Source organism: Schistocerca serialis, chromosome 3 (assembly GCF_023864345.2).
Source record: "Schistocerca serialis cubense isolate TAMUIC-IGC-003099 chromosome 3, iqSchSeri2.2, whole genome shotgun sequence".
Taxonomy (NCBI): Eukaryota; Metazoa; Arthropoda; class Insecta; order Orthoptera; family Acrididae; genus Schistocerca; species Schistocerca serialis.
The window spans coordinates 166,066,422-166,087,967 of NC_064640.1; the positions used below are offsets into that span (position 1 = coordinate 166,066,422).

Sequence of the window (21,546 nt, forward strand, 5' to 3'; positions counted from 1 at the left end):
AGATAGAAGAGTCGATGAGAAATTTGTTGCTCATCGCATAGTGACAAGGTATGGAGAAAAGATGAATGCACGAAAATAAAGTTGAAAAAAAAAAAGCTGAAGTGTATAATATAATGGGAAATCTGACGCAAAAGCGATAAGTTCTTTCTATTAAAGAACTTAGAATTATAACAGTACAAAATGATATTAAGTTGGAATCAGGTCACCAGCAGAGAACAACCATGTCATATAACATACATAATAGAAGACCTTTCTTTTGAAAATGAGTTTAACTTCGGTGTGTTTTTATATTTTTTCAATGAAAGTTGTTGGCTATCGACAAGCTGATTTTGTGTTGCGCGCCACGCAAAAATCACTGAGATTCGGATTTCCTGCCTGTGCTCGCCTCGCTCCATAACCCCGAGCTGTAAATGCACGTCAGGGTCCAAACACAGGAGTTAATTTCGCAGAATTGTACAGTATTATGAATTTTAAAACTCTAATTTACCCTGTACCTTAAAATATACATTGACGTATCAAATACCGCTCTAAATAAAGTTCGAAGGATGAGTAAATAAATAAAAAGTCGATGGCTGTGAATAGTATCGATTGAAAGTCGTACTAATGTCGATTAAATACGAATATTGGAACGAACTGTCAAATTTTTAAAAAAACAATGTTTGTGGTTGACTTGTTTATTTTTATTTTGGCATTGAGTGTGGTGATGTCAGATTGTTACCAAGAATCAGTGCGGTGTGTTGATGAAGAAAATAATGCAGTTGACTGGTGAGATTTGTGGGAAAATGTAACGGAACACTAGAAAAGTCACCCTTTCGCCAGTGGTGTCTGAGTCACAGGCTCGGCGAAACTCACATTACATATTTAAGTTTTGAATTTATTATGATTTGAAAGTTTTGAAACAGAGTATGTACGAGCTGAAAGTTAAATTAATTGGCACACTAAATTCTGAATGGAAGTTCATTCAAATTGTCCGCACCAAATAATCTTATTTGAAAAAACTGTAGACAGAACGATATGCAGTGTCTATTTCACTAATGTTTTGTGTAAGAACGTAAAAGAAACTGAGTTTAACGACCAGGCTAACGGTGGCGCGATCATTATGTTCTTTTGTGGAGACATTGCCGGATGGCTTAGCTCGGAGACTACCGTAAAAGTGCCATACGACACTGATGGCTTTGGATTCACAAACATCATCAGGGATTGGTAATTGCTGAATGAGGCAACACAGTGTTTCACACTAGACTATCCAACAGATGGAGTGCGACAAAATAAAAAAAAAAAAAAACCATCCAGACGTCCACATGTAGATTCTCTATGGTTTGCCTAAAGATTTAAGGTTAATGCTAGAATGGCTTCTTTGTAAAAACACAGTACATTTCCTTCACAATCAAGCTGAAGTTTTGCTCCATTTCCCGGGTCAACTGAACCTACTGATACTGAATGTCTGCTTCATCCTGAAATATATGGATGGTGTGTTTCATACATGCACAGGCAACATGAGAACAGAACACTGACAATATTTCGTTTGTGTCTCGGTTAGTTCTTGGAACATAAATTGTGATGACAGTCTGATCTGTACTATAGCCTTAAGTATAGGCTAGGTCAGAGGTCGACAGTTTGGTGCTGAGTTGGCAAAGGAGTGTTGAATGCTTCGGTTAATCCACGTTATCTTCCTGCCTGCCTTTTTCCATCTGCCGGTGTTATCCAAAGACCCAGTCTAACATTGCCAGTGATCTCTTGCTGCTGTAACAGTTCAGTACTCTTTAGAGTATACTATCATGCCCCAATAATAGAATTAACCAGTATGCTGTGTTTAATATCTACTCGTTTTTGCACAGTACTCTTTACTGTGGATCATCTACTTTCTTACTAGAGAACAGCCTCAGTTTCAGGTGGCATAGGAATTATTGTTACAAGCATTAAAACTGTAGATTGTATGTGCAGTCTGTCACACGTTTACGGAGTTTACTATTTAATTTAGTTATATCCATGTGCAGTGAATCTTATTTCCAGTAATTTGCTGTGATTATATCATGTTTCATTTTATTTATAAGATAATGTTTTTTGCATTGAAAATATGGTTACATGTTGGCTGTTTATGTGTTAGCTTTTTACGTAAATCTTGATGTATATTTAAATTTAGCATCTGAGTCTATTAGGTCCACTACAGTTTCTCATAAATGTAAACAACCTTCTGTCTATTGTACATACAGTAGAATTAGTTCTTTTTGCGGATGACATTAGTACTGTAATCAATCCAAACGTGTACATACAGCAGTAGAAAAAATTGTGAATAATGCTCTTAAAACTATTATCAAGTGGTTTTCTGTGATTGGTGTCACTCTCAATTTCAAAAAGACACAAATATTTTGTGCTGCACATGTAGGTGTACTACACCAATGATAAGTGTAATTTGGTGAGAAAATAATAACTTGGATAGAAACACCCAAATTTTTATGTGCCTATATTGATGAGAACTTAAACTGGAAAAACACACATTCTTGAACTCTTAATCATTGCAAATTTTGGGGAGACAAATTGTTAAGTTGGCGTATTTTGTGTCCTTTTCATTCAGTAATGTCGTATGGAATAATGTTTTGGGGTAATTCGACTTTAAGAAGGAAAGTTTTCGTTGCTCAAAAATGTGCTGTAAGAATAATATTCCATGCTCATCCACGATCATCTTGTTGACATCTAGACTACTGCTTCGCAGCATATTTATTCCCACATGAAGTTTGTTGTAAATGATCCACTGTAGTTCAAAAGGAACAATGATGTGCATAATTACAATACCAGAAGGGAAAATGATATTCATTACTCCACATTAAGGTATTCTTTAGCACAAAATTATGTATTGCTACCCTCCCCCACTGCCGTTCTAGCTTTCAGTTTGGTACAGATTTAAACATAAGGCTTAACTATCAGCCAATTTGTTAGCACAACCAGATATTCTACTTTCACATCTGTTGGCTTTACCAACTCACAACCAGGTTGTCACTTTCCAACATAACATACACCTTGGGCTGTGCTACAGACCAGTCTGTCGCCACAACCACGATTTCATGGAAGGGGGGCGGGGGGGCAGTGCAGTACCACTCTTTAACCCAAAAAGATGGGCACAATGCTGCTACTAAAATTTTTAATCACTTACCCAGTGATACAAAATGTCCAACAGACAGCAAAGTTAAATTTGAAAACAAACTGAGAAAATTTCTCCTTGACAACACCTTCTATTTCGTAGATGATCAACTTATAGCTATTTTTACACATGAATGTGTAATGTGGAAATAAAGTGACTATTTCCACATCATTATGATTAATTGTACAAATGATCCATGGAACATGAGAGTGAATAACTTCAGAAACCCCCATATTGGCTAGAAGTTGTCAAGTATTGATGATTTCCGTTTTTTGATGTTATTCTCATTGTATATCCTTAACTTACAGCAGAAGTCAAAAAAATGTTCTTATGACTCCCTACTTATCTCAATTTTATGTGAGAGTAAGGTTATGAGTGCTAATATTATTTTAAAATTAGGGGCAGTTTGTAACACAAACTTAACAAGAGATTAAATGCACTGCTAGGTGGATCTCATTATGCTATGTTCGCACTGACTGAGCTATGCAGTTCACTTTCACAACTTCAATTCTGCTAGTTCATCTCTCTTACTTTCCAAACTTCACAAAATCTCTCCAGAATACCTTGGTGGACCCACACGTTTGGGAGAAATATTCATTCTGAAAAAACCCCAAGTCAGAGGTTAAGCTCTTTCTTTAAAATATCTTTCCTCCAGGAGCACTAGTTCAGGAAGGTATGCAGGAGAATTACTGTAAAGTTTGGGAAGTAGTAACAAGTAGAAGAATTTTAACCATTACATTCTGTAGATCTCGGGGGAGGGGGGAAGTACCCTGCAGTTGGAATAAATCGCAGGCCACACTCATCTACAAGATAGATAGTAGTAGTGATCTAAAAAAAAATTGTCTGATATCATTGTTATCTATCTACTGCAGAATCCTATAACATATTCTGAGCTCAAACTTACTGAGATATCTCAAACACAGTGACCACCTCTGCACTAACCTGTACGGATTCTGAGAACATTGCTCACGTGAAACCCAACTTGCACTTTTCTCACGTGACATCCTGAAAGCCAGGGATCAATGTGGTCAGGTTGCTGCAGTATTTCTTGACTTCCGAAAAGCATGTGACTTGATACCAAACTGATGATTAGTAACAAAACTATGACACTATAAAGTAGGGTCTGTTGAACAGAATTTGTGATGAGATTGAAGATATCTTGGTAGGGAGGGCGTGGCAATTTATTTTGGTCAGCAAATCGATGACAGGTGTAGTATTAACAGCAGTTGTGCCTCAGGGAAGTGTGTTGGGACCCTTAGTGTTTGGGTTGTACTTTAATGAATATTACTAGTGGCCTCAGACTTTTTACAGATGAAGCAGTTAATTATAATGAAATGCTGTCAGAAAAAACTGCACAAATATTTGGTCAGTTTCATAGTTGTACTTGATTTAACTATTCAGAAATGTAAAGTTGTACTCTTCAAAAAATGTGAAAACATAATATGCTGTGACTGCTATATCAGTAGGTCACCATTGGAATCTGTCAACTAGTACAAATACCTGAGATTAACAATTTGTAGGGATATGAAATGTAATGATCTCATAGGTTCTGTTGTAGGTAAAGCAGGTGGAGACTTTGATTCATTGGTAGCAAAATGGGAAAAGACACTCAGTCTTCAAAGGAGACTGCTTTATTTACTTATTTTAATTTTTCTAATTAAGCATCCATTCCTCAAATCTTTGATATATGATATAGCTCACTTTGTGCATAAGAACACAGTTTTTAATGGATGTTACATAAAATAAATAATTTGAAGCACACGATACACGACAGCAAATAATTGAAAAATAATACATTAAAGTAATAGTACAATCTAACATAGAGTACAATAGACACAAAAGCAATTTTGGATACATAATACAAAAACTGAAATAATTCAAATTTATGTCAACAGATATTCATTTACAGTCTAATAGCAGCTGCCTTGCAAATGTGTTTTTAAAGCCACTTTGAATTTTTGTTTTTCTTTTATTTTCTTAATGTGATGGGTAAATTTATTGTAAAGCTTTTGCCAGTTTTCAGTGGTCCATTTTGTCTGAATTCTGGTTGCATACTCACTGTGCAGGTCTGATTTTTGCCTGATGTCATATGTGTGGATTGCTTGATTTGTACATACTAAGTTGTGTTTAACTTCTGAAATTTTCTTGATGTAAGTAATTATCTCAAGAATGTACAGGCATGGCAGTGGTAGTATTGGGAGTGCTTTGAAAAGGGGTTTGCAAGAGTTTCTGTGCGTGGTATTTTCAATTGCTCTAATGGTTCTCTTCTGTGTTATAAAACAGCTGTGATTCCGCTTGGCCATAACACACATTTTTTTTATCTTTCTTTTGTTGTACACCTAGCAAGTATGTATTTTTATGTCATAACATATTGCGCTAGCTTGTTGCTGATGTTTAGATTAGATTAGATTAATACTAGTTCCACGGATCATGAATACGATATTTCGTAATGATGTGGAATGAGTCAAATTTTCCAATACATGACATAATTAAGTTAATTTAACAACATACTTAAGTTAATAAAACAACTTTTTTATTTTTTGTGTTTTTTCATTTTTTAATATTTTTTTTCTTAATTTATATCTAAAAATTCCTCTATGGGGTAGAAGGAGTTGTCATTCAGAAATTCTTTTAATTTGTTCTTAAATACTTGTTGGTTATCTGTCAGACTTTTGATACTATTTGGTAAGTGACCAAAGACATTAGTGGTAGTATAATTCACCCCTTTCTGTGCCTGTGTAATAAATGTGTGTGTTCCACTTTATGTTATCCTGAATCCATATTCCTAGAAATTTTGTCGAGTTTACAGTTTTTAATTGTTTATTAAATAGATTTATGGTGGGGGTTAATGATGTTCGTTTTGTGTGGTATGAAGGTGCATTGCAACAGTTTTTTCTGTGTTAACAAAAATATTGTTATTGGTGAACCATTTTGCAATGTGTGCAGTGCAGTTTTGTACTTCATTACGTAGTTCTGCAGTAGTTTCGCCTATTATCAAAACATGTGTATCATCCACAAATTTTATATATGTTTGGGTGTTTCTGGATATGTCTAGGTCATTGATAAATGTCAAGGACAGCACTTGGCCCAAGATAGAACCTTGGAGCACACCATACTTAATTTCTTTTCCTGTAGAGTGTCAGAAGTTTTCTTTCTGATGCATGATTTCCACTATCTGCTCTCTGCTTTTCAGGTATGATGTTACCCAGTCATGTACCAAGACCCTGATTCGTACATATTCTAATTTTTGAAGCAATAAGTTGTCTATCACATTAAAACTCTTGTGAGGTCCATAAATATTACTGATACATGTCCTTTCTGGTCTGTTGCGGTCAAGGCTCCATTTACAAAATCAAAAATAGCAGTTTCTGTCAACAAAACACTTATGTAACCCCCTCCCCCACCTAAAATATTGCTAAAGTGTGTGGACCTGTACCAAATAGATATAATGAGGGATACTGGACAAACACAAAGGAGGGCAGCACAAATAGTGACAAGTTTGTTTGACCCTTGTGAGAGTGCATGGAAATTCTGGAAAACCTGAACTGGCAGACGCTCAAAGGTGGTTGCCGACTGTCTCATGAAACATTATTTACAGTTTGGAGAAATGATATTTGGTGAGGAATGTACTACAGATTCCTACATATTCCTTTTGTAGGGACCGCTAAGATGAGGTTAGATTAACAACCACGTGCACAGAAACATTTGAGCAGTCATTCTTCCTGCACTCCATAGGCTAATGGAATGGGAAAAAACCGTAATAAGTGGCTCAGTGGGAAATATACTCCACTGTGCATGTCACATGGGTTTGCAGAGTATTGGCATTGGTTAGTCTGTGAGATTGGGTTGTGAGTCATGTGTGTGCAGCTCCATCAGTAAGAAATGCAGGGTTTCAGGTTAAAGTCTTGTAATCTGTCAGGAAAGTTTCAAAACTTTAGTGCACTACACACACATTATCAGCATATCGCTTACTCTTAAAACTGTTTTCTCCTCCTCCATATTTGGCTCTACCTGACCCGTCCTTTGCTATATTCCATATCGCCTTCATTTAGTTGTATAATATGGTGGTCCTCTTTCAGTTCATTTGTTTGACATCCAGATACTGTCTTTGGAGTAATTGAATCCCCCAGCACAGTTTCACTAAACTGCAAATGAACTCTCATCTTACAAACTGACATATGCCTCAGGCTATGATGCAGGTCAGTCTGTCACCAAATCTATATTCCACGTAATAATATATACACAAAATATATTACTGGTGTTCTATTATCTTCCTGTTTGCACACATACAGTGTCATATGCCACAACATCGTTAAATCACAGGATGAAGCTGACATCCGGCGTACATTGTGCAATACGCTGGAAAAATTACCTGGTGATTGAAATGCGTGTATTAGATTCTTATCTGTGTCCTTTGTTTAATCATGTGACATAAACTGTCTTTTCTAAGTAGTGTGAGAGTTTTTAAAGGCAGTATACACAGGAAGAAATGCTTTTTCCATATAAAATATTTTCTGTATTGTGATTATGTACTTTTGCCAACAGGTACGTCATTTATAAGCTGCCAAAGATAAAAGCTTCAGACAATGTGTTAATTAGAAATGGCCTTGCATATCTATACATGACATCCAATGCAAGCAAAGGATGGGTTTTATCCTCAAAATCAGTAAACAGCACTGATTCACTGCCTGGCAGGACAATGAGTCAGCTGTATGAGTCATGTTCAAATCAAGTAAGACCTGTTACTATAGCATTTTCTCTATAAGTTAATTTCATACAGACAAAATATCAGAACTTCAATTCATTGCAGTACAAAAATAATAATATTTGAAAGGCTACCTTATGGAATGCCACTCATTTTTACAGAATCCAATCATGTTGTCATGACAGTTTTCTGTGTTCAATGTTGACAGTCATTAAGTCTGTGTAATATGTCTCATGTTGTGAACTGACATAATGGACAATAGTCTGTATAATTTCTGAAGGTTACAGCTAAAATAATTTTCTTTTGTTTATGAACATATTTTTGTTTTCCAGACTAACTTTAAATTGTAGGTTAATCTGACAGAATTTAATTATTATATAAAATAAATAAATCTTAAAACAGAATCATGGTGCGGTAACATTGTCCATGTTAGTGGCTACCTATACACACTTCAGTTGATGCTTTCATGGAGAAAAAGGTTTAATATCATGGTTGTTGTTTAAACTTTTCACCAGCTTTGAATGAAATATAGCTGTGTTTATGGAACTGCAGGGTTTGTGAACTGCACATATATAAATGTGGTGTCAGTGTATCACATCTGAACAGATAGAACTGTTGAGAGTATACCATGTGCATCATTAATATTAAAGAGAAAAGTGACTTGTCAAAAATTTTCAAATGCTATAGATACACTGCATTAGAATAGCTTGTTATCAATGTGATTCATTGTTCACCACATATATACTCAGTGAACATAATGCCACCATACACTTGCAAATTAAAGTCCACCAGTGGAAAATAGCTTCTGTTTTGACAGCAGTTTCGAAACTGGACCTTACCTGTTGAAGAGTTTCTGGCTTGCATGAAAGTGATTTTCTGTTTGCTAAGAAACATTGAAAAACAAACATAGTCACTGTGTAGGGTGGCAAAAATCTGGGAATTGCTGGAATGATTCTTTTTTTGGTCTTGTGTCATAGAATAAAATAAATTATGACCATTTTCAGATCTCTGTGCTCATACAAGCTACTGTAAATGTATGTTAAAAAAATGATGCTGAAATAACATTAACAGTTGGTTCAATACTGTACTGACAATGATTCAGTGCTATAAAATCGTATTGACCTGTCTTGAAGAGAAGGTACAAGTGTACTCGTAAACATACATTTATACTGTCATCGGTCATCATTTATTGTGTTCTGTGATCCATTTGCGGATAAAGAACCTTTTCAACAATTCTTTGATCACTTTAATCCTTCACAATGGCAATATCACATAGTATCAAAATGATGTCACATCTGACACAGAGAGGTATCAAAAGGCTATATTAGATTAAATACAAAATTAGTAGTGAAACAATGAAAATTAGATGCAATAGATAATGATTAGCATGCTAAAGTTCATATCAGTATATTTTTGCAATAAAATACTGCACTGTCACTTATGCTATTTCACTTTTAAGCCTTGCAAAAAATAAGTAACAGGATTGTGAAATATATCTGAAAGTATTCCAAACAGATAAATATGCTGAATACGAATGCCATGAATATGTGGGACTAGAAATATAAAAGTGATGAAATGTGACATTTCTTACATGAGAGCATACTCGATCTTTCCCAAATTAAAGCAATATAGTATTAAATGTTACTTTTGGACAGAGGTTTGCAATAGAGCATTGTTCAAAATTTATGCACAAATTATGTCAAGGAAATCACATTAGGAACAAAAATAGCTAGTGAATTCGCAAAACTGGAAGACTGGAGCTCCCTAATAGTTCTGTCAAAGTTAGTAATATATTAATCAACAGTGCAAAAAAGTACCTCCAAAGTTGAAACTCGTGATATTTGTATTTTGAAAATTCTGAAGTCATGTGATGGTTACATTTTTTGTAGGAAAAGTTTATGTGGAATTCACAAGGATTATTCATTAATATGTAACTCACACTCAGTGTATATATAACGGACGTTCAAAAAGAAACAAGCCTGAGGCATAATTACAGAAACCAGTACGGGTCCGGGGGTAAGAATAGGCCCGAGGTATTCCTGCCTGTCATAAGAGGCGACTAAAAGGAGTCTCACACTCCTTTATGTGATGGTCCCCTGTAGGGTTTGACCTCCATTTTTCAATATTTTCCCAAAGAGCAAGCCAATTGGGGAAACGCGCCTGTCATGGTGCATTGTGTCCATCGTGCATTGAGATCTTTAGCCCATTTTCTCGTCATCACATTGCAGTCCTGCGATTTTCCATCTCTTGGGCGAGGACACCTTTCTGGATGCACTTTCCACCATGTACTGTGCAGTGTCACTTTCTGTGCCGACGATGACCCTGGACTTCTTTGTACCTCATACCCAGCACAGTAGCCAGTCTGTTGTGGTGGGCCTGCCATGTATCCTGTTGGTTGTAGCCCCCTGACAACACAGGGATCGCTCTGCTGATGCCTGCGCCGCTAACTCCCCATGTATGCCAAGGAGTAGATGCCTGTCACCCTGGGGCATCAGGACTCCCGGCAATGGCCATCCTGCCAGGTGACCTTTAGTGTGGCTGGGTGGTGCCCATGGGGAGGGCCCCTGGTCGGAGTGGGTGGCATCAGGGCGGATGACACGCTATGAAGTGTAGTACATCATCTCTTGCTGGTGGTCTGCCGCCAGCAGGCTCTAAGTGGGCAAAGTCTAACTTAAATGCTAAGAAATATGACCCTAAGTCATTCCCCTCCCTGGCCACACACCACGAGAGGAACGCTAGCCTAAGGATGGCAGTGAAGCTCCACCTTGGTACCGCATATGTACGAGAGTTGATGGGGAATCTTTAATGTCCGTGAAGCCTTAGTTTCTTGTGGAGCATTTGGAGGACAAGTTTGGGGAGGTGGAGGGCTTATCCAAAATGCGCTCTGGGTCAGTTTTGATAAAAACGGCATCTTCTGCCCAGTCATGGGCATTATTCACTTGTGGCAAGTTGGGGTATGTTTCTGTTACCATCGCGTGTCATAAGAGCTTAAATATGGTCCAGGGTATTATATTCCACGGGGACCTTCTTTTGCAGTCTAACGACGAGCTGCGCACCAATTTAGAGTGGCAAGGTGCTCATTTCGTCCGGCGTGTCCATTGGGGTCCGAGGGATAACCAGGTTGCCACTGGTGCCTTCATCTTGGCCTTCGAGGGTGACACATTGCCCCGAGAAGGTCAAAGTGATGGTCTACCCCAGTGATGTCAAGCCATATATCCCTCCCCCGATGCGGTGCTTTAAGTGCTGGAAGTTCGGCCATATGTCTTCCCGCTGCACTTCCAGCCCCACCTGTCGAGATTGTGGACGTCCATCGCATCCCAATACTCCCATCTGTGTCAACTGTGGAGAGCATCATTCACCTTGCTTGCCAGACTGCAGGGTTTTACATAAAGAGAGTAAAATCATGGGATATAAGACCCTAGACTGACTGACCTACACTGAGGCTAAGAGGAAATTTGAGCGTCTACATCCTGTGGCTATGACCTCCTCATATGCTGCTGCTACGAGAACGGGTCTCGCCCCATCAGTTCCTCGAATTCCTGTCACCTCTCAGAACAGGGAGACTACACCTGCCCCCTTGATGGTGGGGGACACTTCCTCTCTATTGCTCCCGCACCACCTACTTTGGGAGCAATGCCCCCTAGCCAATGGGGATTTCAGTCCCCACTTCTGAGCCAGAGAAGCATAAGGCTTCTTCGGCTCCTCTTGGTAGGAAGGGTCCCTTGGGTCACTCCCTTCTTAGGTTTCTGCTAGTGGGAAAGATGACATCCACCAGTGGCTGAAGAGCCCAAAAGCAGCTGGTCGTAGGGCTTCACGCTCATCCTCAGTCCCGGAGACTGATTCAGTGAAGTCCTACCAGCCAGGGAAGCCCAAGGAACAGCACAAGAAATCGAAAAAGAAGACCCCTAAGAACAAGGAACTTGTGGTGGCACCCACACCACCGCTACCTACAAGTTCTGCGTCTGAGGATGGGGTGGAGATTCTGAGTCTGCTGCGGACCTAGATCTCGCCGGACCCCTCAGACACAATGGATATAGACTGCTCAGGCAGAAAGTCGGTGGCAGCAGGTGACCCTGAATCGTAAACTGCCTCATTGAATGTTCCATGCCTTCCCAGTCTCACGATGATGTCATCCGCCAGTGGAATTGCGGCGGTTTTTTCCACCGCCTGTCTGAGCTACAGCAACTGTTAAGCTTTACATCTGCTGTATGCATTGGCCGCCAGGAAACCTGGTTCCCGGCAATGGGGACCCATGCCCTCCTTGGCTATAAGGGATATTACAGGAACTGTAGCGACTATAATCGATTGCCAGGTTGAGTTGGCATTTATGTCCTAAACTCAATCTGTAGTGAACCTGTGCACCTTCAAGCCCCTCTTGAAGCTGTGGCTATCAGAATATGGATGACGCAGGAAATAACTGTCTGCAATGTATATCTCCCTCCGGATGGTGCAGTACTCCTGAATGTATTAGTTGCACTGATTGATCAACTCCATACACCTTTCCTACTTTTGGGAGATTTTAACGTCCATAACCCCTTGTGGGGTGACACCGTGCTTACTAGCCAAGGCAAACATGTCGAAATTTTACTGCCTCAGTTCGACTTCTGCCTCTTAAATTCATTGTGGCTTGAGGTAGTTACTCGGCCATTGATTTATCAATTTGCAGCCCATGACTTCTGCCATCTATCTACTGGAGAGCACATGATGACCTGTGTGGTGGTGACCTCTTCCCCATCTTCCTGTCACTGCCCCGGCATCGAGCCCACGGACACCTGCCCAGATGGGCTTTAAATAAAGTCGACTGGGAAACTTTCACCTCTGCTGTCACCGGTGACTCTGCCCCACATGGTACTAACGATGTGATGGTTGAGCAGGTGACTACCAAAATCGTTTCTGTGGAAGAAAATGCTATCCTTCACTCTTTAGGGTGCCCCCAGCAAAAGATCAGGCTTTTTTTTTTTACCAAACCCCAACAGGTGTTCCTGGTGTTACCACAAATGGCGTGTTATCTACTGACGCAAATGAGATTGCCGAGCACAAAGCTCAAGCCTCTGCATTAGACAACTCCCCCCCCCCCCCCCCCCCCTCAGCCTTTTGCACCCATAAACGGTAGATGGAATGGAAAGTCCTCTCGTTCACTACACGCCACAGTGAATCCTATGAGGCCCCATTTACAGAGTGGGAGCTCCTCAGTGCCCTTGCACATTGCCCCAACACAGCTCCTGTGCCTGATTGGATCCACAGCCATATAATTAAACATCTCTCATCTGACTACAAGCGACATCTCCTGGCCATCTTCAACCGGATCTGGTGCGATGACATCTTTCCATCGCAATGACGGGAGAGCACCATCATTCCAGTGCTCAATCCCGGCATAAACCCGCTTGATGTGGATAGCTATCATCCTCGTCAATGTTGTTTGTAAGCTGCTGGAACGTATGGTGTGTTGGCGGTTGGGTTGGGTCCTGGAGTCACGTGGCCTACTGGCTCCATATCAGAGCAGCTTCTGCCAGGGGTGCTCTACCACTGATAATCTTGTGTCCCTCAAGTCTGCCATCCGAACAGCCTTTTCCATTCACCAACACATTGTTGCTTGATCTAAATAAAGCATATGACACCACTTTGCGACATCATATCCTTGCCACATTATATGGGTGGGGTCTCCGAGGCCCACTCCCGATTTTTATCCAGAATTTCCTGTCACTCCGTACTTTCCGCGTCCGAGTTGGTGCCTCCCATATCTAGGAGAATGGGGTCCCACAGGGCTCTGTATTGAGTGTGTCACTATTTTTACTGGCCATTAACAGTCTAGCAGCAGCTGTAGGGCCGTCCATCTCACCCTCTCTGTTTGCAGATGACTTCTGCATTTCTTACTGCTCCACCAGCACTAGTGTTGCTGAGCGGCACCTACAGGGAGCCATCCACAAGGTGCAGTCATGGGCTCTTGCCCACGGCTTCCAGTTTTCAGCTGCTAAGTCATGTGTCATGCACTTCTGTCGGCACCATACCGTTCATCCGGAACCAGAACTTTACCTTCGTGATGATCCACGCACTGTAGTGGAGACATATCGAGTCTTAGGACTGGTTTCCGACGCCCGATTGACTTGGCTACCTCACCTTCATCAGCTTACGTGGAAGTGCTGACAGAACCTCAATGCCCTCCGCTGCCTGAGCAACACCAACTGGGGTGCAGATCGCTCTACTCTGCTGCAGCTCTACAAAGCCCTTGTTCAATCCTGCCTTGACTATGGGAGTCTGATTTATGGTTCAGCAGTGCCCTTAGTGTTGTGTGTACGTGACCCAGTGCACCACCGTGGCATTTGCCTAGCGACAGGAGCTTTTGGGACAAGTCCGGTGGCCAGCGTCCTTATGGAGGCCGGAGTCCCTCCATTGTAGAACCAACATGCACAACTGCTCACCAGTTATGTTGCACACATTTGTAGTTCTTCTGAGCATCCGAATTATCGTCTCCTTTTTCCATACACGGCAGTTCATCTCCCACATCGGTGGCCCAGGTCAGCGCTGTCAATTGTGATGCACATGCGATCCCTTCTGTCTGAACTGGAGTCCTTCCATTTACCACCTCCCATCCAGGTCCATCCGCATACACCTCCATGGTGTACACCTAGGCCACATAGATTCGTCTGGAGCTTTCACATGACCCTAAGGACTGTTACTCCTGCTGCTCTCCGCTGTCACTTCCTCTCATTTCTTGACGTGTTACGGGAGTTATGAAGTGGTTTAACCAATGGCTCAATGGCTGATGGTCATGTTGGCGTCGCCTGCATCCACAGAGGCCATTTTGAACAACATTACTTGCCGGATGACTGCAGTGTATTCACTGCAGAGCTGGTGGCCATCTCTCGTGCACTTCAGTATATCCATTTGTGACCCAGGGAATCGTTTCTTTTGTGTACTGACTCCTTGAGCAGCCTACAAGCTATCCACCAGTGCTACCCTCGCCAGCCTTTGGTGGTGTCCATCCAGGAGTCCATGTATGCCCTGGACCGGTCCCGTCATTCAGTGGTGTTTTTGTGGACCCCAGGACACGTCAGCATCCCAGGCAATGAACTTGCCAACAGGCTGGCCAAACAGGCTATGCAGAAACCGCTTCTGATCTGCATCTCTGAATCTGACCTGCGCTCTGACTTATGCTGTAGGGTTTTTGGGCTTTGGGAGACAGAATGGCTTAACAGTGCACACAACAAACTGTGTGTCATTAAGGAGACTACGAATATGTGGAAGTCTTCCATGCAGGCCTCTCGCAGGGAATCAGTTGTCCTCTGCTGGCTCCGCATTGGCCACGCTTGGGCGACCCACGGTTACCTCCTGCGCTGTGAAGACCCGCCTGAACGTTGGTGCGGTGCCCAGTTGACAGTGGCCCATATTCTGGTGCCCAGTGACAAAATCTTCTGTTACCGGACTCATTGCCGCTAATTTTATCTGACAACGTCTCATTGGCTGATTTAGTTTTACGTTTTATTCGTGAGGGTGGGTTTTATCATTTGATCTACGTTTTAGGGCATGTCCTTTGTCCCTCTGTGTCCTCCACCCTAGTTCTTGTAGAGTGGAGGTTTTAATGTGTTGCAGAGTGGCTGGCTTCTCCTTTTTTATTCTCATGCTCAGCCAGCCATGGTAATCTGCTTTGTTGTTTTAATCTCTTCATCCCATTTCTTGCATTTCTATGGTTTTCTTTTCCCCTTTTGTCCATTTACATGTTTGTTGCCCTTCATTGTTCTTGTGAATTTTCCTTTCATTCCATTTTGATTTGTCAGTCTCGTTTGTTTTATTCGGAACAAGGGACTAATGACCTCATAGTTTGGTCCCTTTCCACCTCTTTTAATCCAACCACCCAACCAACCAACCAGTACCTGTATGTTAGAAGTATTGATCCTGGCTGTTGAGACACTTGTCCCACTGTGACACAAGGCAGTGAATGGCTGTCTCATAAAATTCCCAGGGCTGTGATGGTAACCGGTTCCGCACGTACAGCTGGACATCATCGTCCAAGGTGAATCATTTGCCCCTCAGGGCCTTTTTAAGGGGACAAAAGAATGGCATAATTACAAGGAGAGAGGTCTGGACTGTATGGAGAACCTCCCATTTGAATTTCTGCAGGAGTGCTGCGACTGTGTTGGCCATATGAGGCTTTGCAAATGTGAGGCTTTGCATTGTCGTGGAGCAGTATGACCTCATGGGTGAGATTGCCTGGTCATTTTGATTTGATCACTTGGCAAAGGGTGGTCGAGGTTTGTGAGTAACACTGGGAATTTACTGTTGTCCCGTGCTGCACGAAGTGAATCAGAAGGGGGCAATTAGTGGTCCCCTTACAAAGGCTCTGAGGGGGCAAATGATTCACCTCGGACGATGTCCAGTTGTACATGTGGAACTGGTTAACATCACAGGCCCAGGCATTTTTTGAGACAGCCATTCACTGCCTTGTGTCAGAGTGGGACAAGTGTCTCAACAGCCAGGGTCATTACTTCGAACATACAGGTACTAGTTTCTGTAATATGCCTCTGGCTTGTTTCTTTTTGAATGCCCCTTATAATTCTTATTGCAACCGTGTACATCATATACACATATGCTGACTTCCCTGAAGCAGAAAGTAATCTGACAGCAAAACTGCTACGGTCGCAGGTTCGAATCCTGCCTCAGGCATGGATGTGTGTGATGTCCTTAGGTTAGTTAGGTTTAAGTAGTTCTAAGTTCTAGGGGACTGATGACCACAGATGTTAAGTCCCATAGTGCTCAGAGCCATTTGACAGCAAAACACTCTGACGAACCACAGGGCAAAACATGAGTAAATACAAATGGAGTGGATGTGGCTGTAAGAATATTGCTGGGATTTAATTCTTTGTCCCTGTACCTGAACCTAAGGACCCTATTTCAGCATTGGGCTTGCTGTTTATATTGTCTGCCATGTATTATTTACTGAGAGATGCAGGGTTGCAAATAGTTGTTGCAACCTTTCAGCTGCTGATCGATTGTAATGTTGCTATGTTATTGGCAAAATTTATTCTCTGCATAATAATGTTTTTTTAAATGATTTATAAAAATAGTACTAAATGCTACTTATTTTTAACAATGTCTGAAGAAACAGACATTGGTGACAATCTACCATCTGTACTAAATTTATGAAATTTATTTGCAGTTGCAAAATCTTTCTGATATTAAAAAAAAGCTGCATTAGCTACGAAGATGTTACCTATTGATGACACATGAAAACTTGTGCTGGACTGGGACTGAAACCGCATGTGTCGTGAGCAGTCTCCTTAACCTCTTTGGCTATCCAAGCACACTTCGAGGACCAGCCAAAACTGTCTACGAACCCATCGACCCCAACTTTACTTGGATTTCCATCACGGGGTTCCAAGAAGACAAACATATTCAACACTCTTGAAGCATTGTTAAAAATAAGTATTACAAGCCTCGACAGACAAAATGAAGAGCATAACACTAGTGTTGAATATGTTTGTTCCCTTGAAAACTTGTGGTGGGAATCCAAGTAAAGTTGTTAGTGATGGGGTCAAAGACAATATGACGTATGAAAGTTTGGGTCAGTTCTAGAAGCATGCTTGGATAGCTGAAGCAGTTATGGCAACCCTTTGCGACAAGTGGGAGATGAAAGTTTGGGTCTCAGTCCGGCACAAATTTTCATTACCCCGATAAGTAAGATCTACATACCTAATGCAGCTAACGTCAGAAAGATTCTGCAGTTGTGAATAAATTTCATAATAAATGTTAAATGAAAGTTATTAAAAAAAACGGCAAAATTACTTATACAGTCTCGGTTAAATCATGTCATCATCCTTAAATATTATTTGACAGTCTTCAGTATTCATAAATTTAATTTTCAATCAATTTATCAGTATTTAGCAATGTTATGGAGCATTATTGAATGCCATCATAGACAAAATGCTGTATTGGAATCACCCTTTTATTGTGATAATCCATCATGATGAAAAGATCAGTAGCTGAGCAAAGTTTGTAAGTGGCATTAATTATAAATTACATACACTAAGAACCATAGTTATTACAAATTGCAAATACAAAATAGAAGCACAAGAACATTGTAAGCTACTTGAACTTTGCTCCTAAGTATCTTAAACTACTGAGTAACTCCAGTGTTTACTGAGCGGTGCTCAATACTCATACAAACATTAATACAAGGGGTTTCAAAAAGGACTTCACAACTTTAAAAATTCATATAAATTTATTGAAAGAAGATATAGAGCTGGGCTTAGTGTTATTTTGTAGGGACACACATCAAGTTTTTTGTACCTTAAACTAAAGATGTTGTATGTGGCTTCTGTTGGTTATCTTGCACACATCCCATCGGAAGTCAATTTCTTCCCAAACTCACTGTAGCATTGCAGGTGTAACTTGCTCAGTGGTTGTGTAAATTCTTGCTCTAAGTTCAGGTAGAGAAGCTGGCACAGGAGGCACAAACATGATATCCTTGATGAATCCCCATTTAAAAAAAAAAATTGGGTGGTGTCAGGTCTGGGGAACATGCGGACCATGTAACTGGCACATCACGACCAATCCATTGACCTGGAAAGCGGTCACAGAGAAAATACTGGACATCAGCCAGGTGGTGGGGTGATGCACCATTTTGCACGAAGTAAACATTTCATTCTTGGTCATCCTCGTTGATCTGTGGTATCAAAAATTGTTGTAACATATCCAGGTACACTACCCTGCTGACAGTTTTCTCACATAAAAAAGGAGCCGTACACTTTGTTCTTGCTCAGTGCACAAAAAACGTTCAGTTTAGGAGGATCTTTGGTGTACTTGGTATAGAAATTACACTGAACTGTTGTCGCCAACTTCGATTCTTCAATCCAAAACACACAGTTAGCGTCCAGTGAAGGCAGCCATCTTTAACGCAGCTCCCACTAATACTCCTTATGGTGTGATTCGGCACTACCGAACTAAATGAGACAAAACTTTACGTATTTACCTACATATTGACACTGCAATCACCTCTGTAGGTAGTATGAATTAATTCATATGAATTTTCAAAGTTGTAAAGTCCTTTTTTGGAACATCCTGTGTTAATCTTTCGAATGTGGCATGCAAGGTATGGTGCCCAGCTAGCATCATAACATTTTTATGAATAGTCTGGATTCTTAGCTACATATCGAGAATAATGCTTATAATAATGCTAATTATTATGCTGCTGCTGCTATATTAGTTTTTAAATTGCATGGGTTTGGTTGTGAAGTTTTTATACTCGCTTGTGGGGAATAACATATTATAAAATGTACTCTTAAGAAGGGTGGAAGTACATAGATGTAATACTGTGGTAAACTGATTTTTGTCAAAAAGTGTAATTTGTTTAGTGAGTCAAGGTGGCATTTTCAGGAACAGAACATGGAATTAAAGCAGTTTAGTGTTTTCTGGAGGCATCACTCACTCATCTCCATCCAATGTCTTTACTGATTACTGCCTTTTATTACGTGAAGATGCTCAATGACTGGAATACACCATATTGTTGTATAAATTAAAGCAATGGGAAATCAGAAGACCATCTTGTTGCTTCTGTACTGATCAAGAAATTCAAAAACTGAAAAGTCACTGTATGGTGTTCAGTACAGACTATGAGTATGATACTGAAAAGTACTGAACGAAATCGACTGTAGTGTTGCAGTTATTGTGAGTGTTGTCGAGAGATTCTTGAGGAAGTAAAGAAAATTCCTGTATTACTAACTACTTACCTTCAAATTTACCATATATAAGGGGTAATCAATAAGTTTCCGTTGGAGGATGTTGCTGCCGTGTACATGCAATGTAGTACAACTACACTGCAGGTATAGAGGTTGTTAATTTTAACTGAAGGCATTGAAATATCTCTGAAGCTACACGTCGTACCAAAAAAAGTTTAAATTCGAAGTTGTTTGTCTCGAGGGTAGACATCCAACAACACCACACTCACCCCCCCCCCCCCTCCACCCAATCTCCTCTCTCTCTCTCTCTCTCTCTCTCTCTCTCTCTCTCTCTCTCTCTGTGTGTGTGTGTGTGTGTGTGTGTGTGTGTGTGTGTGTGTGTTTTGGAGGCAACTTTGAAATCTTCAGTGGGAATGCCCATTTTTTATTGCAGATTATGATTCTACAGCAAAATCTACATACATTTTGTTTAAAGCATTTTCTTTGTTTTGCCGCAGATGGTGCTGTAACGAGAGGAATAGAAATGGGTACACTGTTGTAATTTACGACCTGCCACTGAGTGGCCCTTGAATATTCAGTAGCACGTGGGACCGCTCTTTCACGCTGGAGGGTAGGACAGGCCAGGATTTCATAACTTCTAATTGGAAACCCCATTCGCAATGTTGTACTTCTCCAACATATCGTACATGTGACTACTCAATGTGGCACTGTGGCCATGCACCAAACTTTGACGTATCATATCAGGCAGTACACTGCGACCAGAGCTAACATATAGTGCAAACGTAGAAACAGACAGTGGCTCTAAACATCATAGTACTAGTGCAGTGTTATTGCCTGCATACCTACCTGTCATTAGGAGAACGGACATTAAAGTGGACAGTGACTGTTGCAAGCACAGAAGCAAAAATTGAAATGATGATGATGATTTAAGTAGAATTTAGGAGAAATTTTGAGGCTGCTGTTGCCTTGTACGCGGTGCGTTTTCTGGAGAAAGCTTGCTCTCATCCCTTGTTTCACAAGGTTGTGAATGCCTTTATTTTTAATGGCAGCCTACAGACTGGTGAAAGGAAACAAACCAGACGTTTTACAGGAGAAGCTAATGAAACAGCTGTACTAGCAGCTGTGCACAACAACCTATGGATAAGCAACCAGCAATTACACCACGATTCCGGTATGTTTGTAGGTAGTATTGTCACAATACTGCATCATCGTATCATCCATATCAGGTGTCACGGCATCAAGAATTTCATGGTGCCAATTTCCATAAACATGTAGTGTTTAATGAATGGGCACATCAACAAGTGCAAATGAACCCCATGAGCCTACATTCACAAACTGTGGTATTGTTAATTGGCATAACATGCATTACTGGAGTGTAGACAATCGCCACTGGTTACAGCAAGTTGACCAACATCCTTAGACAGTTAATGTATGGTGTGCCATCATGGGGAACAAACTCATTGGTCCATATTTTACTGATGGCACAATTTATGGATGCAAATAGCAAACGTTTTTGGAACAGGAACCACTGATATTACTGCAGGATGTTGTCCTGAATGTTTGACAACGTATGTTGTTTCAGCTTGACGGTTGCCCAGTGCATTATGTAACTGTAGCACAGGAGATTTTAGACCATATTTTACACTGAAAGGTGGATCAGCAGAGTTGGTCCTATTAATGACCCCCTTGGTTGAAGCACTTGACGTTACTGGATTTCTTTCTGTGAGGATGTTTGATAAGATGTGCCAGCAAGTGCCAACAGGCTGTGAAGACACAGTCAACCAACTCAGAAACACTTCTGCTGAAATTCCCGAAGATATGCTTCTGTCCTGTACACAGTCATTTGAAAAGCGGATCACTGTGTGTATTGAAGTTGGCGGTACTACATTTGAACATTTACTCTAATTGGAAAAATAGAGTAGTGTTTGCTTCACGCCATGTCCACAGTAGCGCATCGAGTAGTCCGCTGTTCATTATGTCATATGAATACAACATTGCTAATGGGCTTTCCAATTCAAAGTTATGAAGTA

The 21,546-nt window shown here is 40.7% G+C and overlaps 1 protein-coding gene across 5 annotated transcripts in view; it reads left to right on the forward strand.

Annotated features, from left to right (window-relative positions):
• The first annotated feature begins 608 nt into the window (after positions 1 to 608).
• The window catches only part of LOC126469883 (plancitoxin-1), a 31,077-nt gene continuing 10,139 nt past the window's right edge, over positions 609 to 21,546 (forward strand). The window contains exons 1-2 of one of the 5 annotated variants that reach the window (XM_050097215.1): positions 609 to 765; positions 7,685 to 7,871. In XM_050097215.1, the coding sequence (XP_049953172.1) occupies positions 656 to 765; positions 7,685 to 7,871 (297 nt within the window). In that variant the 5' untranslated portion in view covers positions 609 to 655. Of the gene's footprint in view, positions 766 to 796; positions 904 to 1,019; positions 1,204 to 1,288; positions 1,337 to 7,684; positions 7,872 to 21,546 lie in introns of those variants that run through there. The other 4 variants (XM_050097217.1, XM_050097216.1, XM_050097214.1 and 1 more) reach the window with 4 other exon arrangements.